At 33.7% G+C, this 23,037-nt stretch overlaps 1 protein-coding gene across 1 annotated transcript; it reads left to right on the top strand.

The window, feature by feature from the left end:
* The first annotated feature begins 512 nt into the window (after nt 1-512).
* LOC107763668 (uncharacterized) lies at nt 513-21,058 on the top strand. Its single transcript, XM_075240288.1, has 13 exons — nt 513-681; nt 13,686-13,949; nt 14,824-15,084; nt 15,467-15,502; nt 15,574-15,633; nt 15,737-15,769; nt 16,305-16,404; nt 16,498-16,922; nt 17,535-17,864; nt 19,460-19,705; nt 19,807-20,091; nt 20,200-20,280; nt 20,394-21,058. Exons 1-13 carry the CDS (start codon nt 513-515, stop codon nt 21,056-21,058), a joined length of 2,955 nt encoding a protein of 984 aa, XP_075096389.1.
* The last annotated feature ends 1,979 nt before the right edge of the window (nt 21,059-23,037 follow it).

Raw genomic sequence — 23,037 nt, 5'->3', positions numbered from 1 at the left:
CTCTCAAAGCTGCAGCTCAAGCTGTCCAAACTGAATCTGGTAACACGAATGAGAGGGATGAGGAAATCATGGTGATATCCGGGTCGAGAAGAGGTCCTAGGAGAACATCTCGAAGGTATGTGCAGCCTCATCAGGTTTTCCATGACCACCCTAAGCATTACTATCCACCTCCGAATCCCCCATACTCGCCACCAAATCACCCAAGAAAGCAAGCACGAGTATCACAAAATGTCCACCGGCCTCTACAAAATTTTCAATTACCTTGTAACCCACATCCAAGCCAGGGGTATAAAAGGGAACAAAAGTTGAAAGATAGTTTTACACCAATAGGAGAGTCCTATGCAAGCTTATTTGAGAAGTTAAAACAACATGACATGATTGTACCCATTCCTCCAAATCAGGTGGACCGACGTGCGAGAAGCTTTGACTCATCTAAAAGGTATGAATACCACTTCAATGCTCTGGGGCACAATGTGGAAAATTGTCGGGATTTGAAAAGAGAAATAGAAAGGATGATCCAGGAAAATTTTATTCAAGACAGTGGCACCCAGAATATCACGCTGCATCCCTTACATGAGGAGGCACACTTGGTGGGGATGATGCCCGGTGACATGGGGTATGAGAATACTCTTGGGAACTTGTTGACTGAAGTTGAAGATACTGAAGCAGATAGTGGTCATGGCAATATGGATGCGAAGCTTAGTGGCTAATATGCCGTGCTTGTAATTGGAAAGACGCTCCATTCCTAAGTCAGCTGGGGAGGAGCTTTGGTGGTCCATTTGGCTATCATTTCTGTTGTCCGGATTATTTGCAGGGTTGTAATCCGGATATTGTCTTGTGTTCAAACCCTCCTATCCTTTCATTTTTGTCTAGCTTGTTTAGTCGTAGTGGTTTGTCTAGGGTTTTCTAGGTTTGTTTCAGTTCATTCTAGGGTTGCAATCCAGTTTGTTTTGTTTTTATTTTGTTATTCGAACTGTTTCATCGTTTGTCTAATGCAAATTCTGATTTGTTGTTACTCCCAATCATTTTCTTTGTTTAGTTATTTTCTAACTTTTTTGTTTTGCCTTTTGCCGGTTCTAGTGACATGACATGCACGCATAATTCTCAGTATAATCTTCAAAAGTTGCGAAGCAATAAGACCATTTTGAAAACGATAAGGACACTTGAGGAAATGAGAACAGATTGGGACATTTTGAGATTGTTTGACGCCCGAACCATGTGAAACTGGGGCAAGTAAAACATAAAAATCCCCGTAAAAGCAAGTTGGCCAAATTGACAGGGGGCCGGTCGTGGTAATAAGAGTAAGAGTGTTGTCGAATGGCACATTATATCTGACAGATGTAGAAGAAAAATGTGTGGAAATGGCCGTCAATTCCGATGCGGTCAAGAGATGATGTGTATGGTTTCTTTATTCTGATTGTACTTGTTTGTATTTGGCATATTTTGAAGTTTGAAATGACGAAGACGTTTTGTTCTGCTATCTAAACACGTTACCCTTTTGTCAACCTCTTTGAGCCTTATTTGTTTTCTTTTATACCCCTCTTTCGGAATCAACGACACAATTAAAGAAATGCAAGTGCCGGAGATACGCAAATGGAAAAAGAAGGAAAAAGAGAAAAAAAGGGAAAAGGAAGAAAGGAAAAGGAGAAAGAAAGAAAGAAAGGAAGAAAGGGGAAGAAAAAAAAAGAAAAGGGGAAGAAAAGAAAAGAAAAGAAAAGAAAGAGAAGAAAGAAAAAGAAAATGAAGAAAAGAAAGGAAAAAAAAGAAAAAGAAAGAGAGAGAAAGAAAATCGCAACAACGTAGTTTCTATGACGTGAACTACGTTTGACTTGATCCCGAAAGGTACGTAGGCAGCCTCTATGAGGTTCAGTCATACCAAAACAAAAATCCAAAAGTCCCCAAGTAAGAAACTGGGGCAGAAATTGTGGTTGTTGTGAGAAGTTGGATTCCGAAAGTTGTAATTTTAAACCCTTTTTAAATTGTTTTAAGCCTTTTATACCCTTTCTTTCTAACCCATCCAAAAGATTACATTACGGTCCAAAGAAAGACCTTCTGATCAGTCTTTGAGAAATGTCAAGTCAAGCAGGTAAGGTAATTCATGTCAGGGGCAACACTCCGGTCCAAACAAGGAAAATGAAAATGAGAGAATATTATTGATGAAAATCCTCATGGGTATCGCAAGGTGATGAAAGCTGAGAGAAATAAAAAAAATGAGAGAGTCTTATTGGTGAAAACCTTCACGGGCACCTTGAGGCGACAGTAAGTTGAGAGAAAGAACGAAATGAGAGAGGTTTGATGGTGAAAACCCTTTGGGCACTACAAGCCGAATAAGGAATGCGAATCAAATTGGATAAGTGGAGCAATGAAGCCCAGTTTCACGGCAAAAAGGAACAACAAGAGCTGACCATCAGGTTTGCTTAACAGAATAGGTAGCAGGTGTATGTCAAGGTCATTAGAGTCGGTATCCACATCCGATAGGTTTCTACTGTGTAGTTTTCTTGTTAGGAATCATCTCTTTTTATTGTCCTTTACTCTATTCCTTTTGTTTTGTTTATTTCCCCTTTCTGAGTCTTTTGGTCGTAACAAGTGAGGAATGACTTCAAAATTCGCCACCAGCTTTCCAATTGCACAAAATGGGGTCACAAGTCAGGAAAAATAACAAGAGCACTGAGCTGGTAATAATCAACATACTTTGGGATCCTTATGAAACACAAAGTTTGGTAGATGTCGGTTCAGAAATAATGCAACATATAGAGGGTATTGAGATTGAACGGGGAAAAGGGTATTTCAGTGACACAGATGACGGGGAAAGCGGTTAATCAGTAAACATGCAAGACCTTCAAGAAGAATCAGTTGTCACAAAACATATGGGGTCAGATAAGAAGACTAGAAGTAATAATTGAGAGATAGTCGTCAAGAAGGGCAGAAGTTATCAGCCAAGTTTCAAAGATGGTCGGAGAACGCAAAGCATGGAAAGAAGAAAAGGAAAGCCATCCCAGCGGGAGTACCACAACCAACCACCGCACTTTTAAACTGACAGAATTTTCTTTGATTTGAAACAGGGGCATGGAAATGATATTGATGGCAGAAAGATATGCTACAGGAGGATTATCAAACTGGGGCAGAAAATTTTCTGTCGTGTTGAAATTTTTTTCGGGTACCCATCTGAAGAACATGAAGGTCAATACAAGTGTTTTAAAAAAAAAGGAGAAAAAGTGAGGGAAGTAGTTTTCAGGAAAGAAACACCAGTTCTAAGAAAAGTAATTTTTGGAGGAATGAAACACTAGTTTTTAGGGAAGTGGTTTTTTGAAGGAGGACAACACTAGTTTTTAGGGAAGCAGTTCTGAAAGAAGATAATTCAAGTTAGTGGGTAGATAAAATAAATTTTGAAGGAAAATGGTTAAAAGAAATCTTAGTCTGATGAATTTTTCACCTAAGATAAAGAAATCTTAGTCTGTTAAATCTTTCACCTAAGATAAAGAAATCTTAGTCTGTTGAATTTTTCACCTAAGATAAAAATCTTAGTCCTATGAATCTTTCACCTAAGATAAAGGCAGAAGTTGGAAAAACGAAAGGAAGGCATAATTTGGGAAAAGATGAAGGCAGAATTTGAGGAGAAAGAAAGGAAGGCATAATTTAAAGAATGGGAATGCAGAAGTCGAAAAAAAAAAGAAAAAGGAAGGCATAATTTGGGAACAAGAAGGGAAGACAGAATTTGAAAAGGAAGGCAGAATTTGAAAAGAAAGGAAGTTGGAATTTGGAAAATTAAGAAAGTCGGGATCACTCAAAAATGGACCTAGTCTGATGAATTATCTCCTAGAGTCAAAATCTCAGTCTGATGAATCTTCCTCCTGAGATCACACAAAAATGGACCTAGTCTGATGAATTATCTCCTAGAGTCACAATCTTAATCTGTTGAATCTTTCTCCTAAGATGAAAATCTTAGTCTGATGAATTTTTCACCTAAGATAAAGATAAAAATCTTAGTCTGTTGAATCTTTCTCCTAAGATGAAAATCTTAGTCTGTTGAATTTTTCACCTAAGATAAAGATAAAAATCTTAGTATGTTGAATCTTTCTCCTAAGATGAAAATCTTAGTATGATGAATTTTTCACCTAAGATAAAGATAAATCTTAGTCCGTCAAATCTTTCACCTAAGATGAGAATCTTAGTCTGATGAATTTTTCACCTAAGATAAAGATAAAAATCTTAGTCTGTTGAATCTTTCTCCTAAGATGAAAATCTTAGTCTGTTGAATTTTTCACCTAAGATAAAGATAAAAATCTTAGTCTGTTGAATCTTTCTCCTAAGATGAAAATCTTAGTATGATGAATTTTTCACCTAAGATAAAGATAAATCTTAGTCCGTCGAATCTTTCACCTAAGATGAGAATCTTAGTCTGATAAATTTTTCACCTAAGATAAAGTTTAAATTTTAAGATACATTGCGGTCTTTAAATTTTTAAAAGTTGCATTTCAGTCTTATCACAATTCAAGTTTTAGTTCTTATTAGTATGTGGTAACAAACAACCAGTTTTCCAAACTGGGGCAGAAAGTTTTCTTTGTTTTTGTCTATTTTTGTGAAGTATGGAGCCCGCCTAGATAATAGAGGAATACATTCAATTTCAAATTCAGCAATCAGGAGCCCGCCTGAAGAACAGAGGTGATACAATTCAAATTTTAGTTTTCAATTGACTTTTTGTCTTTTTGAAGTCAGGAGTCCGCCTGAAGAACAGAGGCATACAATTCAAGATTCGAAAGTCAGGAGCCCGCCTGTATAACAGAGGTATTTCAAGTCAAGTTTTAATCAAATTCTTATTAATATCAAGTAACATGTACCCAGTTTCCAAACTGGGGCAGAAAGTTTTCTTGGTTCGTTTATTTTTATGAAGTCAGGAGCCCGCCTGGATAACAGAGGAATACATTCAGTTCAAGTTCAGTAGTCAGGAGCCCGCCTGAATAATAGAGGTGATACATTCAATTTCAAGTTTCGAAAGTCAGGAGTTCGCCTAAAGAACAGAGGTATACAATTCAAGTTTTGGAAATCAGGAGTCCGCCTGGAGAATAGAGACATACAATTCAAGTTTCAGCAATCAGGAGCCCGCCTGAAGAACAGAGGTGATACAATTCAAATTTTTAGTTGTCAATTGATTTCTTTGTCTTTTTGAAGTTAGGAACCCGCCTGAAGAACAGAGGTATACAATTCAAGTTTCGAAAATCAGGAGCCCGCCTGGATAATAGAGGAATACATTTCAAATTTCAGAAGTCAGGAGTCCGCCTGGAGAATAGAGGCATACAATTCAAGTTTCGGAAGTCAGGAGCCCGCCTGTATAACAGAGGTATTTCAAGTCAAGTTTTAATCAAAAAAAAAAGTGAGCTCCAAAGTTTAGAAGCAGGAAAATATGTGAACTGCTCAAGACATGGCTGAGGTCACAAGCACTACATGTCCGGTCCTGACCCAAAAGCTGTAGAAGAACGAGCTAGCACTTGCAGCTAACAAGTGTCAAGGTTCAAATCTAAAGTCTACATGAAGAACCATTCAAGACTCAAGATCAAGCTTCAGAAGACTTATAGATAGGAATCTTGTAACTCGTAGTTGACAGGTTTAATTAGCCTTTTTCATTTGATTTTGATGTAATAACAGGAACCGCGGACCGGAACTTCGACGGAACAGCACCTCGACCGGCTCTCCACCTCGATATACTCCATCACCTCACTCATCTCTGAACTACACGTGGCCTGATTCCTTTATAACCAAGGATATGTAGGCAACTCAAATACCAGGGCTCGGTCACACTCCCTTCTCTCTTAGTCTTAGTCTCTCCAAATAAGGGTCGGGTCAAAAACCTGTCTAGTCAGTCTTTGTCTGAAAACTCTGTACGTTTCCAGTCAAAGAGGGGCAGCTGTAGACATGTGATTTTTGACCCTCCCCAAGATCTTTTATATATTAGCGTAAAATATTTAATTTAGGCATAATATAGATATTTTAAGTAATTTTGACTCTTTTACTTTATTTTAGTACAAGAAAACAAAAATTACAAGAAATAAGTTCATTAATATTTTGTAGTCATTTTTAATCTAAAAAAAATATATAAAAATAGTATCGTATTTTTATTTTTAATATAATGTTTGAAAAAACAAAAAATAGATTTGTTTAATGGTTAGTTTTGTTTTAATAATTATTTTAATAGTAGGACTAATTAATAAATGGGCGCGTATTTTTAATCTCATTTGCGGCAAAAGAATAGAGCTTGGGTTGACAATCACGGGCGCATTGATTGCGATGGGGTTCGAAATGCGTTTTTTCACGACATCGTAATTCTTATAAAATAAATAATAATAGAAAAGAGGTTCACAAATCGAGACGAGCCTCACCACACAAAAATGAATAAATGTGGGGGCCCTCAATAAATGGTTGATTAAAAATATTTTAGACTTCGGGATGAGACGTTTAGCGAACTTCACGGTTTTTCCCCCAAAATAATATTGCGTTAGAGTCTTTAGGCGCGATTTTAATTAAATGACCTTCTTAAACTCGGGTGCGCATTAATGTGACCCAAATTCAAATCTCGATGAAATCGAAATGTGTTGATAACCACGGGTGCATTGATTGCGACGTGGTTCGAAACACGTTTTCACGACGTCGCAATTTTTTTAAAATAAATAATGATAAAAAGCGGTTTCACAAGTAAAAGGCACATAAGCTAGCATGTGTTAAGATCAGATACAATTAAATACAACAGTTAAGCGACCGTGCTAGAACCACGGAGCCCGGGAATGCCTAACACCTTCTCCCGGGTTAACAGAATTCCTTACTCGGATTTTGGTTTGCGGACTGTTAACAGAGTCATAAATTTCCTCGGTTCGAGATTCAATTGGTGACTTGGGACACCATTAATCTCTCAAGTGGCGACTCTAAATTAATTAATAATTAAATCCCGCTCCGATTGTCCTTTAAATGGAGAAACTCCTTTACGCCCTTGCGGGGTGTGTGTGAAAAAGGAGGTGTGACATACATAAACACAACGATTTGTAAATTAAAAATGTTAATTTGGTAAAAGTTAGAACTTGCTAAGAATTAATAACAATGGGCTAACTCACTCTTCAATCAGTTGAAAATATATTGGTAATATATAAATTAAGTTTCTTGTTGTACTTTAATTTTTAATTATTTCGAAAATACATTTAAAAAGTTAGGAGTGACTGGACGTATAATAGACTAAAAATACTATAGCACAAACAAAATAATAATAATAATAATATAAATATAAATTGCGAACAAAAAAGATGCACATCAGATATGCCCTCTTTTCGTCAACTGCTCTCTATTTTAACTTTTGTTGAAGACTCTTCAATTTCTCAAAACTAATTCAGTTTTACCCCAATTTTCCAACTCCTGCCTGCCTCAATGTCAATCAATTTTATAACAAGATGTATGTCGTAGTCCTGCTTTCATGGTTTTACGTATGTTTACATTAGTTTTTCTTCTAAAATTGTTGTAGTTAAGCCTGTTGTGGTTGCTTCAGAAATTTTCGACTTCGACCTATACTAGAAGAAAATAGAGTTTGTTTGCATCGGAATCAACAGACTGAGGGGTTGCCAAGAAGCCCTATAAATTTTTTGATAGAATTGCGAAAGACTCTACAACTTCTCGGAAAAAATTCTGTTTTTACGGCACTTTGACATGGAAGAACAGAAAAAACTCGCAAGAAAAAATCGAATATGCATACAGAAGCAGAAACAAGCTAAATTTTCCTCGAACGGTATGAAAATTTAACATTATATAGATCATGAGTAATATTGCAGTTCTTTAAACAATTTGAAGTAAATTTGGTGTCTTACTAAATCTTTTTGTTCTACTATTTATTCAGTTTCATAGATGCATTAGATGCTGAAATTTAAGTATAAGTATAAAAAATGTGTGCCTGTTATGAATAGTTTGTACATTGGATACTACTTTGGATACTACATTGGATGCTACATTGGATGCCCATATTGTGAATAACTTAAAGATTACATTTTCTACTTTATGTCCATCATCTTTACTTTTTATGCCTATAAAAGGCCATGTAATTGCAATGGAAAAATACACCAAAGTGAAAGAAGAAAACACTTCTCCCTTCTTTCTATCTCTTCTTATTTACATTTTACTGCATTACTTTTATTTTATTACACGTTATCAGCACGAAGCTCTAATTTTATTCTTAACTCCCGCTAAGTTGAGCCATATTTTATTAAGGTATGTATCATTATAATCATCTTATTTATGGCAATACATATCATATGCTCACTGTTTGCAGATTACTTGTGCGCTTGGGCATCTTAAATAGTTTAAGTACATTGCAGTGATTTAATAACTATTCCTTCCGTGCTCAACTCTTAGAGGACCTCAAAGTCATCAAACTAGCTATGCACTAATGTCATGGACTCCCTGGATCAAAACATATCTTTAAGGCATTTTGAAGAACTGTGAGAAATGAATTGACAAGCAATAATTTTTTTAATTACTTTATATTTATTGGAACATATAAATAATGTTAGTCACGTTCAATTCTATTAACAGATATATATCAATAATATAAAGTAAAATGAAACAAGTATGTAATTTCTACTTTATGGCAAGAAAAAAATGAAATAGTAGATTGTTAACATGATATAGCTCTATTTTTATTTCTTTTACCTTAATCGTTTTGTTTTCATTAATTGTTTATTATTATAATTATTTCTCTAACTTATTCATCTTTTATGATAGTTTTCACTATGTCAAATTTATCAAAACTTGAATTTGTGGCACTTGACATCACCGGAAGAAACTATTTATCATGGGTTCTTGATGCTGAAATTCACCTTGACGCTAAAGGTCTTGGAAATACTATTATACAAGGAAATGAAGCATCAAATCAGGATAAAGCGAAGGGCATGATTTTCCTTCGTCATCATCTACATGAAGGGTTAAAAACTGAATATTTAACCGTAAAAGATCCACTTGAATTATGGATTAATTTGAAGGATCGATATGACCACCTAAAACTTACGGTATTACCAAAAGCTCGGTATGAGTGGATACATTTAAGGTTGCAAGACTTTAAAACCGTAAGTGAGTATAATTCTGCTATCTTTAAAGTAAGTTCTCTATTAAAATTATGTGGAGACACTATCACAGATGAGGACTTATTGGAAAAAACATTTTCTACTTTTCACGCTTCAAATGTGGTGCTACAACAACAATACCGTGAAAAAGGTTTTAAGAAATATTCTGAGTTAATCACATGCCTACTTGTGGCTGAGCAGAATAATACTCTATTAATGAAAAATCATGAAGCTCGTCCCATTGGGTCAGCTCCATTTCCGGAAGGGAATGCTGTAGCAACGTATGATAAGTTTGAAAGAAAACAAAATAATTATCGTGGTCGTGGACATGGTCATAAACGTGGACGTGGCAGGGGGCGAAACAATTATCGTCATTATGGTGGAAATAAATTGGAGAACAATAAGGGTTCTCAAATTAATCATTCAAAAGGTAAAGCTAGTATGTGTCACCGATGTGGTATGAGAGGTCATTGGGTACGCATTTGTCGTACGCCAGAACATTTTGTCAAACTTTATCAAGCATCCCTCAAGAAAAAAGAAAATAATGTGTAGGCACACTTGACCTTTCAAGATAATGATGATGAAGCAGGTCCCTCAAATAAATATGATTCTAAGGCACATCTTGCATATAAAGATGATGATTTTGAAGGCCTTACAAATATTACTCATTTAGAAGTTGGAGACTTCTTTGAGGATATTGACTTAAAAACTAATCATCTTACTAGGGAATGAAGCTATAAAAGTTGTTATTTTTATGTTTGCAACTAGTTTATTTTTCTTGAGTGTATTTTCCTAATGCATCATGTGTTGCTAGTTTCTACATTCCTAATGTATTTCTTAATGTTTTTTTTCCGCTTGTCTTTCATATTTCTTATGATGTATTATTTGTTTTTTTATGAAGAATATGAAAATTCCCCAGTCTTCAGTTGGACTCAAGATTAATAAAGATGATATATGTCTTCTGGATAGTGCTACAACACACACTATTTTAAAAGATAAGAGATATTTCTCTTATTTGGTAATGAAAGAAGCGAATGTTAATACAATATTCGGTAGTACAAGATTAATTTAAGGTTCTAGAAGAGATAATTTATTACTACCAGAAGGAACAAATTTGGCTATTGATGAAGCACTATATTGTAGTAAATCTCAAAGAAACTTATTAAGTTTCAAAGATATTCGCCAAAATGGCTATCATATTGAGACTACAAATGATGAAAAGATTGAATATATTTATATTACTACAATAATGTCCGGTAAGAAATATGTGCTTGAAATGTTACCTACTCTTTCCTCCGGCTTATACTACACAAGTATTAGCAAGATTGAAACACATGCCATAGTAAACGAGAAGTTTACTAATCAAGATAATTTTATTATTTGGCATGACCGGTTGGGCCATCCTGGTTCTAATATGATGCGTAAAATAATTGAGAATTCACATGGACATGCAATGAAGAATCAGAAGATTTTGCAAATCAATGTGAACAAGAGGTTCAAAAGATTATTCATTTACAAAATTTTGCAAATCAATTGCCAGATGCATTCACTGACCTACCAAGGGTGACTAAGTCACATATTCCAGCCGCTAATGCTCCAATTCGAGTTGATATCCCGGCAGGACAATTAATTAAAGCAAATGAGTCTAAGCCATGCTTGAAACGTGGTAGACCAATCGGTTCTAAAGATAAAAATCCTCGAAGAAGAAAAAGAGCAAGTGATCAAAGTGAACATAACACAGAGGTAGTGGCTCAAGAAGAGCCTCAAGAGGTAACAAATGATAAGACCTTAGGAGAGGTCCAGGTACCTAAAAATAATGAAAATGAAGAGATATCAATAAGTTATGTCTCAACCGGGAAAAGATGGAACCGAAATAATATTGTTATCGATAACATTTTTGCTTATAATGTTGTTGAAATAATGCAACAAGATGAGGATCTTGAACCAAAATCTGTCAATGAATGTAGACAGAGAAATGATTGGCCAAAATGGAAAGACGCTATCCAGGCAGAGTTAACTTTACTTGGAAAACATGAAGTCTTCGGACCCATAGTTCGAACACCTGAAGGCATAAAGCCAGTAGGGTATAAATGGGTTTTTGTGCGAAAACGAAATGATAAAAATGAAGTCGTTAGATATAAAGCACGACTTGTGGCACAAGGGTTTTCCCAAAGGCCTGGAATTGATTATATGGAGACATATTCTCCTGTAGTGGATGCTATCACCTTCAGGTATCTCATAAATATGGCAGTGCAAGAAAAACTTGATATGCATCTAATGGATGTTGTTACAGCGTATTTGTATGGATCATTAGACAACGAAATTTTTATGAAAGTACTTTAGGGATTTAAAGTGCCAGAAGCATATAAAAGTTTTCGAGAAACTTGTTCAATAAAGCTTCAGAAATCTTTATACGGATTGAAACAATCAGGTCGTATGTGGTACAATCGCCAGAGTGAATACCTGTTGAAAGAAGGGTACAAAAATGATCCAATTTGTCCTTGTGTCTTTATAAAAAGGTCTGGATCTGAATTTGTTATAATCGCCGTGTATGTTGATGATTTAAATATCATTGGAACTCCTGGGGAGCTTCCAAAAACAGTAGACTGTTTGAAGAAAGAATTTGAAATGAAAGATCTTGGAAAGACAAAATTTTGTCTTGGTCTACAAATTGAGTATATGAAAGATGGAATATTTGTCCATCAATCAACATACACCGAAAAGATTTTAAAGCGATTCTATATGGATAAAGCACATCCATTGAGTACCCCGATGGTTGTGAGATCACTTGATATAAAGAAAGATCCATTCCGACCTCATGAAAATGATGAAGAGCTTCTTGGTGCCGAAGTACCATATCTTAGTGCAATTGGGGCATTAATGTATCTTGCCAATAATTCCCGACCAGATATAGCTTTCTCAGTAAGCTTATTGGCAAGATTTAGTACTTCGCCAACACAAAGACACTGGAATGGTATTAAACATATATTCAGATACCTCCAAGGGACCATTGATATGGGTTTATTTTATTCAAATGAATCCAAGCCATCATTGATTGGTTATGCAGATGCGAGATATTTGTCTGATCCACACAAAGGTCGATCTCAGACAGACTATTTATTTACAAGTGGAGGTACAGCCATATCATGGCGTTCAACAAAACAAACTATGGTTGCTACTTCTTCAAATCATGCAGAGATAATAGCCATTCATGAAGCAAGTCGAGAATGCGTTTGGTTAAGATCTATAACTCAACACATTCAACAAACATGTGGTCTTTCTTCGAAAGAGAATATTCCAACAATATTGTATGAAGACAATATTGCATGCATAGCTCAATTGAAAGAAGGATATATCAAAGGATATAGAACAAAACACATTTCACCGAAATTCTTTTTCACTCATGATCTTCAGAAGAATGGTGAAATAGATGTACAACAAATTCGTTCAAGTGATAATTTGCCTAATCTGTTCACTAAGGCGTTACCAACCTCAATATTTGAAAAGCTGATATATAAGATTGGAATGCGTCGACTTCGAGACATTAAGTGATTTTTCATCAGGGGGAATAACTACACGCTGCACTCTTTTCCCTAACCAAGGTTTTGTCCCACTAGGTTTTCCTGGTAAGGTTTTAATGAGGCAGCAAGCAATGCATATTATAAATAACTATGTACATCCCAATATTTTTTTGTAAGTTTTTAATGAGGCACATTATCTTACATGGACATCCAAGGGGGAGTGTTATGAATAGTTTGTACAATGGATACTACTTTGGATACTACATTGGATGCTACATTGGATGCCCATATTGTGAATAACTTAAAGATTAAATTTCCTACTTTATGTCCATCATCTTTACTTTTTATGCCTATAAAAGGCCATGTAATTGCAATGGAAAAATACACCAAAGTGAAAGAAGAAAACACTTCTCCCTTCTTTCTATCTCTTCTTATTTACATTTTACTGCATTACTTTTATTTTATTACACGTTATCAGCACGAAGCTCTAATTTTATTCTTAACTCCCGCTAAGTTGAGCCATATTTCGTCTTTCTTCCGAATATGCATTATTTGATATATCATTGCATAAATTTAAGATAGATTATGTCATATGTTTTATCATTTTTAATATATTTACCCATCCCATACATCTTATGCATTTTTTAAAATTTAGAGCATTTGTAATTTTTAGGTACTTTTGATGATTAGTCGTACAAGTTTATCGTCTTTATTAGTCGCTTTTATACCTGCTTTACTCAGTTGCAAGTAGAGAAAAATCACAATTCCAATCAGCATATCAAATCTTATATACTAACCTTTAAATATGCTTTCTGAACAGTTTGCCAAGCTGGTAAAAGTTATCGTTGGTCATAGTTTTGGATTCTATGAATTTTGGACATTTCAGTTAGCAGTCACTCCTAACTTTTACAGCTTTATTTTTTCAATTCAGCATATCAAATCTTATATACTAACCTTTAATGATGGTTATTGTCCTTAAAGATTTGATAAATTATTTCACTATATTGGTTTTGATAATTTCCTTATCTTTTTCCACTTATAATAGTTACCTCTTTTTTTATTTTATCGTTTACAGACTTTGTCCATTCTACTAGTAACAGACGGAATGCTATTGAAAAAGGAAAAACAGAACAATCATTAACAGACATAACATATCGTCTGAATTTCCCTCAATTATGTAGTGCACCCATAAAGATCTGTGAACAAGTTTCATCATCTCAATCTCAACAACAATATCCAAATTCAACACAACAACAACATTTGCGATATGATTTTTCGCCTTCAACATTGCAAAGCGGTCATCTTTTACCGGATTTAAATGAGCTACCATTATCGCAAGGTAAATATTTGTGTAAATTTTGTTATATCTTAAATGAAAATTTGAGGAAGTCAAACTTCCGTGTTGCTATTCCGGCAAATACAAAAATTTTTTTTTTAACTTATATACTTTTATCTCATATGCGTAATGGACTGGCCAGTAGAATAATTTATAAATTAAAAGCTTAATGTTCTGCCATTATTTGCTTTTGTTTATTTTATTATAAGTAAAACATGTTTGTTATAAATATAGAATTATTATTTTTTATGAATTTTGCTTTTGTCGTTCTACTTTTGAAATTTTTATTAAGCGATTTATCTTCTCTTTTGCGATGTTTAGTTTTTTTAAAAAAAAATATTTCTTTGGTTGATTAGCCTTAATATTTAGAATACTTTTAAATGGAGATTTGTTAACCATCTAATTTAACATATTGTTTGATAGGCGGTTTACATTTTCATTGGAAATATGACTAATTAGAGGTGAATTAAGATTTAATTCATGTTTGTAATGCGGGTTTTTAGCCAAAGTTAACCCTTATTGTTGGGAGTCGGTTTGTATTTGTCATCTATATATACTCTTGACCATCTTTAATTCCATAAGTTTAATAAGGTACTACCTTTAGTTTAACTTAATGGAATGAGGTTCAAAGTGACGGTAAAACTGTTAAAACACAAAAGTCAATAATTATTTTTTAAGCTAAACCCAGCTGCAGAATTATTTTTTCAAGATCAATATTGCAATAAACTTAAACTTTATCTTGACCAACATGAAAAAAAATGCTACATGTTAACTTGGTTTACATACAATTTAGTATATAAAATTGGTTTGATAGTTTTCCAATCCTTTTCCACTTCTAACAATTAGTTTTTTTTGTGTTTTTTTTTTTGGTTTACAGAATTGGTTGATACTACTATCATAGGGAATGCTTCTCAAAAAGGGAAAACAAAACAATCATTAACGGACATAACAAATCGTCTAAATTTCCCTCGATTTAGTAGTACTCCAATAAACAGTTGTGGACAAGCTTCATCGTCTTATTCTCAAGCACAATATCCAAATTCAATGCAAGAGCATAATTTGCGATATGGTTTGTCGAGTTCAAATTTGCAGAAAAAACATCTTCTACCTGATTTAAATGAGATACCATTATTTCAAGGTAAATATTTATGCTTAATTTATTTAACTTATTTTTTAAATTTGAGGAAGTCAATTTTTTGTGCCCCTAGATACATGTTCACATAAATAATGAAGTTTTTAATTTATACACATATAACTTATATGCGAAACTTGGGCAACAGAATTATTTAAAAAAACTAAATTTAATTTGCTTCCATTTATTTGCTTCTCTTTATTGTCTCAAGTACAACATGTTTGTTATTTTGCGATTCTACTTCCATGAGTTATTTTTTTTTTTGGGTTATACTTTTACAATTTTTATTATTTTAAATGCACTCCTACAATTTCAAATTTTGTTTTGCAATATACTTTTTCTTCAATATGAAATTGAAAAAAAGCTAACAATTAATATTTATGTTTAGAATTTGAAGATGACAATATTGATGCTGATATACCAGGTATGCCATTGAACTCACCACAACTCATACTCATACATACAAGTTTACTAATTTTTAATTTATTCATCAAGGTCATATGCAATCCAACGTACAAATTCATGATGCAAATGAAGATGACGATGTTTTTGAAGGTATTCACATATAACTCATTAATGGTCGATAATGTTAAAATGTATTAACAGTTCCACATATATTAAATTTCAAATTTTAAGCACTAATTATTATTATTTTTAGATGATGAAGTAGAGAGCTGGATGACCAATGAAGGTAAGTATGATGTAATTTAAAGTTACATATACAACATACTTTTACTTTCTATATAATAAGTACTTTAACTTTATCTCTTAATTTTACTCTCATAAAACCAGAATACTAGGATATTGGAGATACCAATTATGAATGTGAATATTGTGGGGCATATTTCTGGTTTGAGGAAAGAGTTGACAAGAAGTATAAAATTTAAAAACCAGTTTTCACTTTGTGTTGTGGTCGTGGAAAAATCAAGCTACCAAATCCAAAGGAGCCTCTTTCGATTTTGAAGAATTTATTGTTTGGATCAGGTTAATAGAGAAATTTATTTCATTAAAATAACGACACTATACTTTTTGCATATATATATATATATATCTTCTTTAACCTAACCTAATTTCATGAAGGTGCAAAAAGCAAACATTTCAGAGAGAACATTCGAACATATAATTCTATGTTTGCATTCACATCAATGGAAGGAAAGGTGGATTTCTCTATCAACAAAATAAAGGGACTTAAAACATTCAGATTGTCTGGGCAAAATTATCATCAGATTGGAGCTTATTGCCTCCGGAGGGATCTTCTCCAAAATTTGCACAATTGTATATCTATGATATAGAAAATGAGGTGGAAAATAGAATTCATGCTATCAGGTGAGCATAGACAATTGCTTACTCAAAATATTTTAAAATTATATTTTTTATAAGACATAAATTGTTAGTTGAATTCAATATTTTTCTTAACAGCCATGGTGAAATGAACAATCAACTTCATGCTGAAATTGTGAATAAGTTGAAGCAAATGCTTGATGACAACAATGTTCTTGCAAAGTCATTTAAAATGGTAAGAGATCAATTTCAAACAGATGGGACCTCAAATGTTAGACTTAGATTGATTGGGAAAAGAGGCTCTGATGGAAGAAGATACAATTTACCAACAGTGTCAGAGGTAGTTTCTTTGATTGTTGGAGATTTTGAACAAACAAGGTCTGACAAAGATATCATAGTTGAAAGCCAATCTGGACAACTACAAAGGATAAATGAATTAAATGCAGCATACTTTGGTTTGCAATATCCATTACTATTTCCGTATGGTGAAGATGGATACCAAGAAGATATTCCTTTAAATGATATTGATGATTCAACAGATGGAAGGAAATATGTTAGCACACGTGAGTACTTATCATATAAAATTAAGAAAGGAAGGATGAATATCCAACAATTGTGTCAGCTAGAAGATTATTTCAGCAATTTTTGGTAGATGGTTATACAATGATGGAATCTTCTCGATTGAGGTTCATTAGGCTTCATAAAAAATAATTGAGAGCACACTTTTATAAAGGGTTACAAGATGCTGTTTTACATGGGGACATAGAACCTTCTTCTCAAGGACAAAGAGTTATACTTTCTTCCAGCTTTACGGGAGGTGCACGTTACATGTTGCAAAATTATCAAGATGCTATGGCAATTTGTCAAATGGGCGGGGTGCCCTGATCTGTTCATCACTTTTACTTGCAACCCAAAATGGCCAGAGATTACTAGATTTGTCGAGAGTATGAGATTATCTCCAGAAGATCGTCCCGACATTTTAACAAGGGTTTTCAAAATCAAGTTGGATCGCATGATAAAGGATCTACGCGACAATAAAATTTTTGGAGAAGTAAAAGCAGGTACAGTTTTTATGTTCTAAAAAATTATTATGTTTGCACATTAATTATTATATGTTAATACTAAAAATAATTAATATATAAACTTAATGATCTAATTACATCTTTATTCTTCAGTGATTTATACAGCTGAATTCCAAAAGCGAGGCTTGCCTCATGCATACATCTTGCTTTTTCTTCCGAATAAATACCCAAATGTCGGAGATATTGATGGAATAATTTCAGCAGAATTACCAGATAAAAAAGTAGATCCTTATTATTATAATGCTGTTACAAATTTCATGATGCATGGTCCTTGTGGTACTGCTAGAAAATCTTCTCCGTGCATGCAAAATGGTAGATGCACAAAGCACTTTCCAAAAAAATTTGTGTCATCAACCACAATTGATGAAGATGGGTATCCAATTTGTAGAAGAAGGGATGATGGTAGAACTGCAAAGAGAGTAGGTATTGAGTTGGATAATAGGTATGTTGTACCCCATAATAGATTTTTATTATTGAAGTATGATGCACATATTAACGTGGAGTAGTGTAATCAATCACGATCCATTAAGTACTTATTTAAGTATGTTAATAAAGGTAATGATCGTGTCATCGCAGCTTTTTCTCAAAGTGTAAATAATGAAGACTCGGGGGTCGTTGATGAAATAAATATGTATTGTGATTGCCGATATATATCACCTTGTGAAGCTGCTTGGAGAATTTTTAAATTCCCAATACACCATAGAGAACCACCTGTAGAAAGGCTATCTTTTCACCTACCAAATAATCAGACGGTGATATTTTCGGATGATGATCCAAATGATGCAATTGTCAATAGACCAACCGTTAAGGAATATGTTTTTAAACTAGTTTGAAGCTAATAAGACATTTCCTGAAGCAAAAGAATTGACTTATGCAGAATTCCCTCTAAAGTTTGTGTGGAAACAAAACCTAAAAAGATGGGGAAAAAAGAACATCTGCATTTTCTATTGGGAGAATATTCTTTGTTCCACCGGGCTCTGGCGAGCAATATTACCTTAGATTGTTGTTGAATGTCATTAAAGGTCCAAAGAGCTATGAGGATTTAAAAAAAATCAACGGTTGTGATCATGAGACATTTAGAGATGCATGTTATGCTCTGGGTTTATATGACAAGGAATACGTGGATGCTATAATGGAAGCAAATAATTGGGGAATGACATCATATCTTAGACAATTATTTGCTATGTACTTTTATCAAATTCAATGTCACGTCCAGAAAGTATTTGGCAAGCAACATGGCATTTACTATCAGAAGATATCCTTCATGACGAAAGAAGAATATTGGATCACCCAGGTACTTATTTAATGCTTACAATTTCGAATTATGATATGATACTTATGAAGTATGGCCGATTTGCTTAACTTTATAATTAATTTTCTTTTTAATTACTTCATTCATATTAATCTGATTGTTCATTTCTTTCTTCTTTTTTGTTTTTCAACTTCATACAAAATTCACTCAACAACTTAATGTTCGTTAAACAATATTTTGTTTATGTTGTCTTTTTACTATTGTGTTGTGTTTAGATCATAGAAATAATATTGGTACTAATTAATGCACTTTCCAGACATAAATACTAATAGAAAATTAATGCATTATATTTAATGCCCTAAAGGTTCGGGAAAGCCTATAATCACTCTTATGCATTTTCTACTTTAATTGAAAATATTGCAGTTAATTCTTTTGGATAGAAAAATCAATTTTTTTGATACATTACGAATAATAAAATGCATCTTCACATTATTAGTAATTTTTAAAAATAAAATGAACCACATGGTTTGGACTATATTATTACTTCAAATTCTATGTACGTTAAATGTGCTTTAAATTAATGTAAACTACTATTTTAACACTATACTTTTTCGTTAGTCTTATTATTAATTTGATGTGGCTAAACTAAATTTTACAATTTCATTGTATTTAATTATTTTATATTTAATGTTATTTCAGAAGCTGACCTAATAGATGAAGAACTGAAAAATCGCTGTTTGCAAAAGCTTGAATTTTTTTTTGAAAGGTTGTGGAAGAAGTTTTCAGAATTTTTCAACAATGCCAAGGCCTGTTTATAATACGGAAGAAGTTGACGACAGTAACAGATTAATACGAGATGAATTGCATTATAATAAACGCACTTTGGCAGAGGAACATCAACAATTAGTAAAGAATTTGACAGATGAGCAAAAGTCAGTTTATGAAAAAATAATAAGAGATGTAAATGAAGACAAAGGTGGATTTTTCTTTTTATATGGTTTTGGAGGAACAGGCAAGACTTTTATTTGGAGAACTCTATCTTCTGCCATAAGATCTAAAGGAGATATGTGTTAACTGTTGCATCTAGCGGGATTGCATCTTTGTTATTACTAGGTGGTCGAACAGCTCATTCAAGATTTATGATTCCTCTAAATGTAACTGAAGATTCAACATGTAATATCAAGCAAAGTACTCCTTTAGCAAATTTAATTATTAAGGCAAAGTTGATTATTTGGGATGAGGCACCCATGATGCATAGATATTGTTTTGAAGCTCTTGATAAAACTTTAAGAGATATTCTTAGGTTTAAAGATGCATCCAATTTACACCGATTGTTTGGAGGTAAAACAGTTGTTCTTGGTGGTGACTTCAGACAAATATTACCTGTCATTCCAAAAGGTAGTAGACAAGATATTATTAATGCTTCTCTCAATTCTTCTTATTTGTAGCCTCACTGTCAACTCTTAAAGTTAACAAAGAATATGAGATTGCAATGTAATGAAATAGGGACACATCTAGATGAGTTGAAAGTTTTTTTAGATTGGATTTTGGCAATTGACGATGGTATAGTTGGTACTTCTGTTGAGGGCAATGAAAAAGTCCAAATACCAGATGATCTTTTGATAGAACAATCTATTGATCCAACATCTGCAATTATAGAAAGTACATATCCGATTTCAACAGTTATTGCAATGATATAGGATACCTCCAGCAAAGAGTCATTCTTACTCCAACTCTTGATATGGTGGAATCAATCAACGAATATATGATTTCTCTTAATCAAAGTTATGAGAGATCATATTTGAGTTCCGATACAATCTGCAGCTCTGACAATACTTATTCAGCACTGGAACATGTACACACTCCTGAATTCTTAAATACAATTAAATGTTCTGGAGTTCCAAATCATGCTCTTACTCTAAAGGTTGGTATTCCAGTAATGTTATTAAGAAATATTGATCAGTCAGCAGGATTATGTAATGGAACAAGATTGATCATAACTAAACTTGGAAATCAAGTTATTGAAGCCAAGGTGTTAGCAGGACAGATGGCCGGACAGAAAGTGTTTATTCCAAGAATGACATTGACTCCATCTGATGCTAGAATTCCATTTAAGTTCCAGCGAAGACAATTTCCAATCATTGTTTCTTTTGCCATGACAATCAACAAAAGTCAAGAACAGTCATTGTCTCACGTGGGATTATTTTTGAAGAAACCAGTTTTTACACATGGACAACTATATGTTGTTCTTTCTCGGGTGACAAGAAGAAAGGGATTAAAAATTTTGGTTTGTGATGACGATGGGCAAATAACTACTGAAGCTACAAATGTTGTATTTAAAGAAGTTTTTCGAAATTTAGTCTGACACTCGAAAGATAATCAGTATCTTTTTTGAGGTTTAAGTACTACTTTTGTTGCTGCGCTTCATTAACCAAGTGCGACAATAGTTGTTGATAAGATATTTGAAACATGTAATAGGTACGCTTTACTTTTCTGTTCTTTTTTTATATATATATCTTTCTCTATTTCTCTATTCTATATATAAATTAATATTTCATAAAATGTTGCAAATACAGATCTATCAGGATTTTCCATAACATGGATTAACGGGACTACTTACATCGCATTTGTGAAGAAGCACAGAATATCATGTACGAATTTTTTCTTTTTTCCTTTCCTGTTTAGTTATGTTAATTGCAACAGATTATAAGCTGGATTTTATAATATTCTATTAGGAACAACTAAGTAAATGCAATTTGTTTTCGTTTTCTTATTTTCTGCATTTTTTAGTTTTGTAATGTTGATTTGAAAGAGGGGATTGACACTGGAGGTTAAACTTGGCCACTGCTTCAAATTTGGAATGAGTACTGGAGATGATGCTCAATGTCAGCTTTCAAAGATTATTAGATATCTACCTTGTGTGTGTGCTTATGATATCATATCCTCATTATAAGATAGCTAGATGTTTTCCCTCTTCTGTTTCTAAAACATAATTAACATTCTAATTTTAATTCGCGCCGCCTTTTCCATTCACAAACCTTATTTTGCCAGGTGGAGTGATGTCGTTTAATGATGGTGGTCCTTCAAGGAAATCCCAAGCCCAGTTTCTCAAAGGTCCATTTCTCTATTTTCTATATTTAATTTCTGAATATTACGTTATGCGACATTGAATTGAGCGAAAAAAAGGTGTTATTCTCTGTGTCGCTACTTCGCAATTCAATACATGTGCTTTTATGTCCTTTTTAATTGTTAAAAGTAGTATATTGAAGATTAGTTGCAACAAAATGCTGTAAAAAAATGTAGATGATAGCTTGCTCTGGCATCTCATAGAGAATAAGGATGGGGAGTTATGCAGTTGCATAAGTAATTACCTGTGTATCAAATATTGTTATTTTCATATAAACGAAAGTAATTACTTGTGTTATTATGTATTTAGTTTTGGTATTTTTATTTTTGAGCTGGAAGTAGCAGCGTTTTGAACTTTTTTCGCAGCTATTTTGGAACTAGATTTAGGTGTGCTTTCATGGATATTTGCAGGTCGTTTTTCTGCTGCGTTTTGGAAGAATTTAAGCTGCATTCTTGGCTGATTTTCAGAAGTTACATGGGCTGTTTTGAGTGATGTTTTGGGGTGAGTTTTGCGGCAGATCTTATCGCCGTTTTCACTAAGTTTTGACTGCTCTTGGTCCAGATTTCTGGACTATTTTTGAGCGATTTCGGCAGCAGGTTTCAGCTGGAATTTTTCGACTGTTTTTGGGTGAGAAAGTCGCGACGTTTCGGACTGTTTGCTACTGATTTTCGCAGTTTTTTGGAGTATTTGGGGGCTGTTCTAAGGTGGAGTTTACAGCTGGTTTGTGTGGGTTTAAGGTGGAAGAAGAAGGCTGTGCAAAAGAAACAATTTTTGTGTTCCTCAAACAGCTACTGCAACGTTTTTACTACTAGAAATTGATGTTTTGGGTTATGTTTTGCTGAGGTTTTTGGCTGTATGTTTCATGGAGTTTTCATGATTTTTTCTCGCAATATCTCGAGGGATGATTCTTCTGTATAGGATATGTATATCTTGAGCTCAAAGAGTAAGCTTACGTGCAATAAGGTTTATATGTTGGGCTGCCTTTGCACTGTGTATGCTAGAGTATTTGTCAGAAGTACAATCGAGTTTACTTTGTTTCACCTATACTTATTACTTAGGGTATTGCAATATCTTCCTCGCATTGTCCCTTGCTTATTTACATCATTGTCTCTCTTTTTTTGTTTGTATATAGAGTCTATTTTCAAGGCCAAGTGCTGATTCACATTAGGTTTTGGTTACTGATGTCATTCAATTTATCTATACAAATTACATCTTCA

Source organism: Nicotiana tabacum, chromosome 20, assembly GCF_000715075.1.
Source record: "Nicotiana tabacum cultivar K326 chromosome 20, ASM71507v2, whole genome shotgun sequence".
NCBI classification, from domain to species: domain Eukaryota; kingdom Viridiplantae; phylum Streptophyta; class Magnoliopsida; order Solanales; family Solanaceae; genus Nicotiana; species Nicotiana tabacum.
This window is presented reverse-complemented; position numbering and strand designations above follow the sequence as displayed.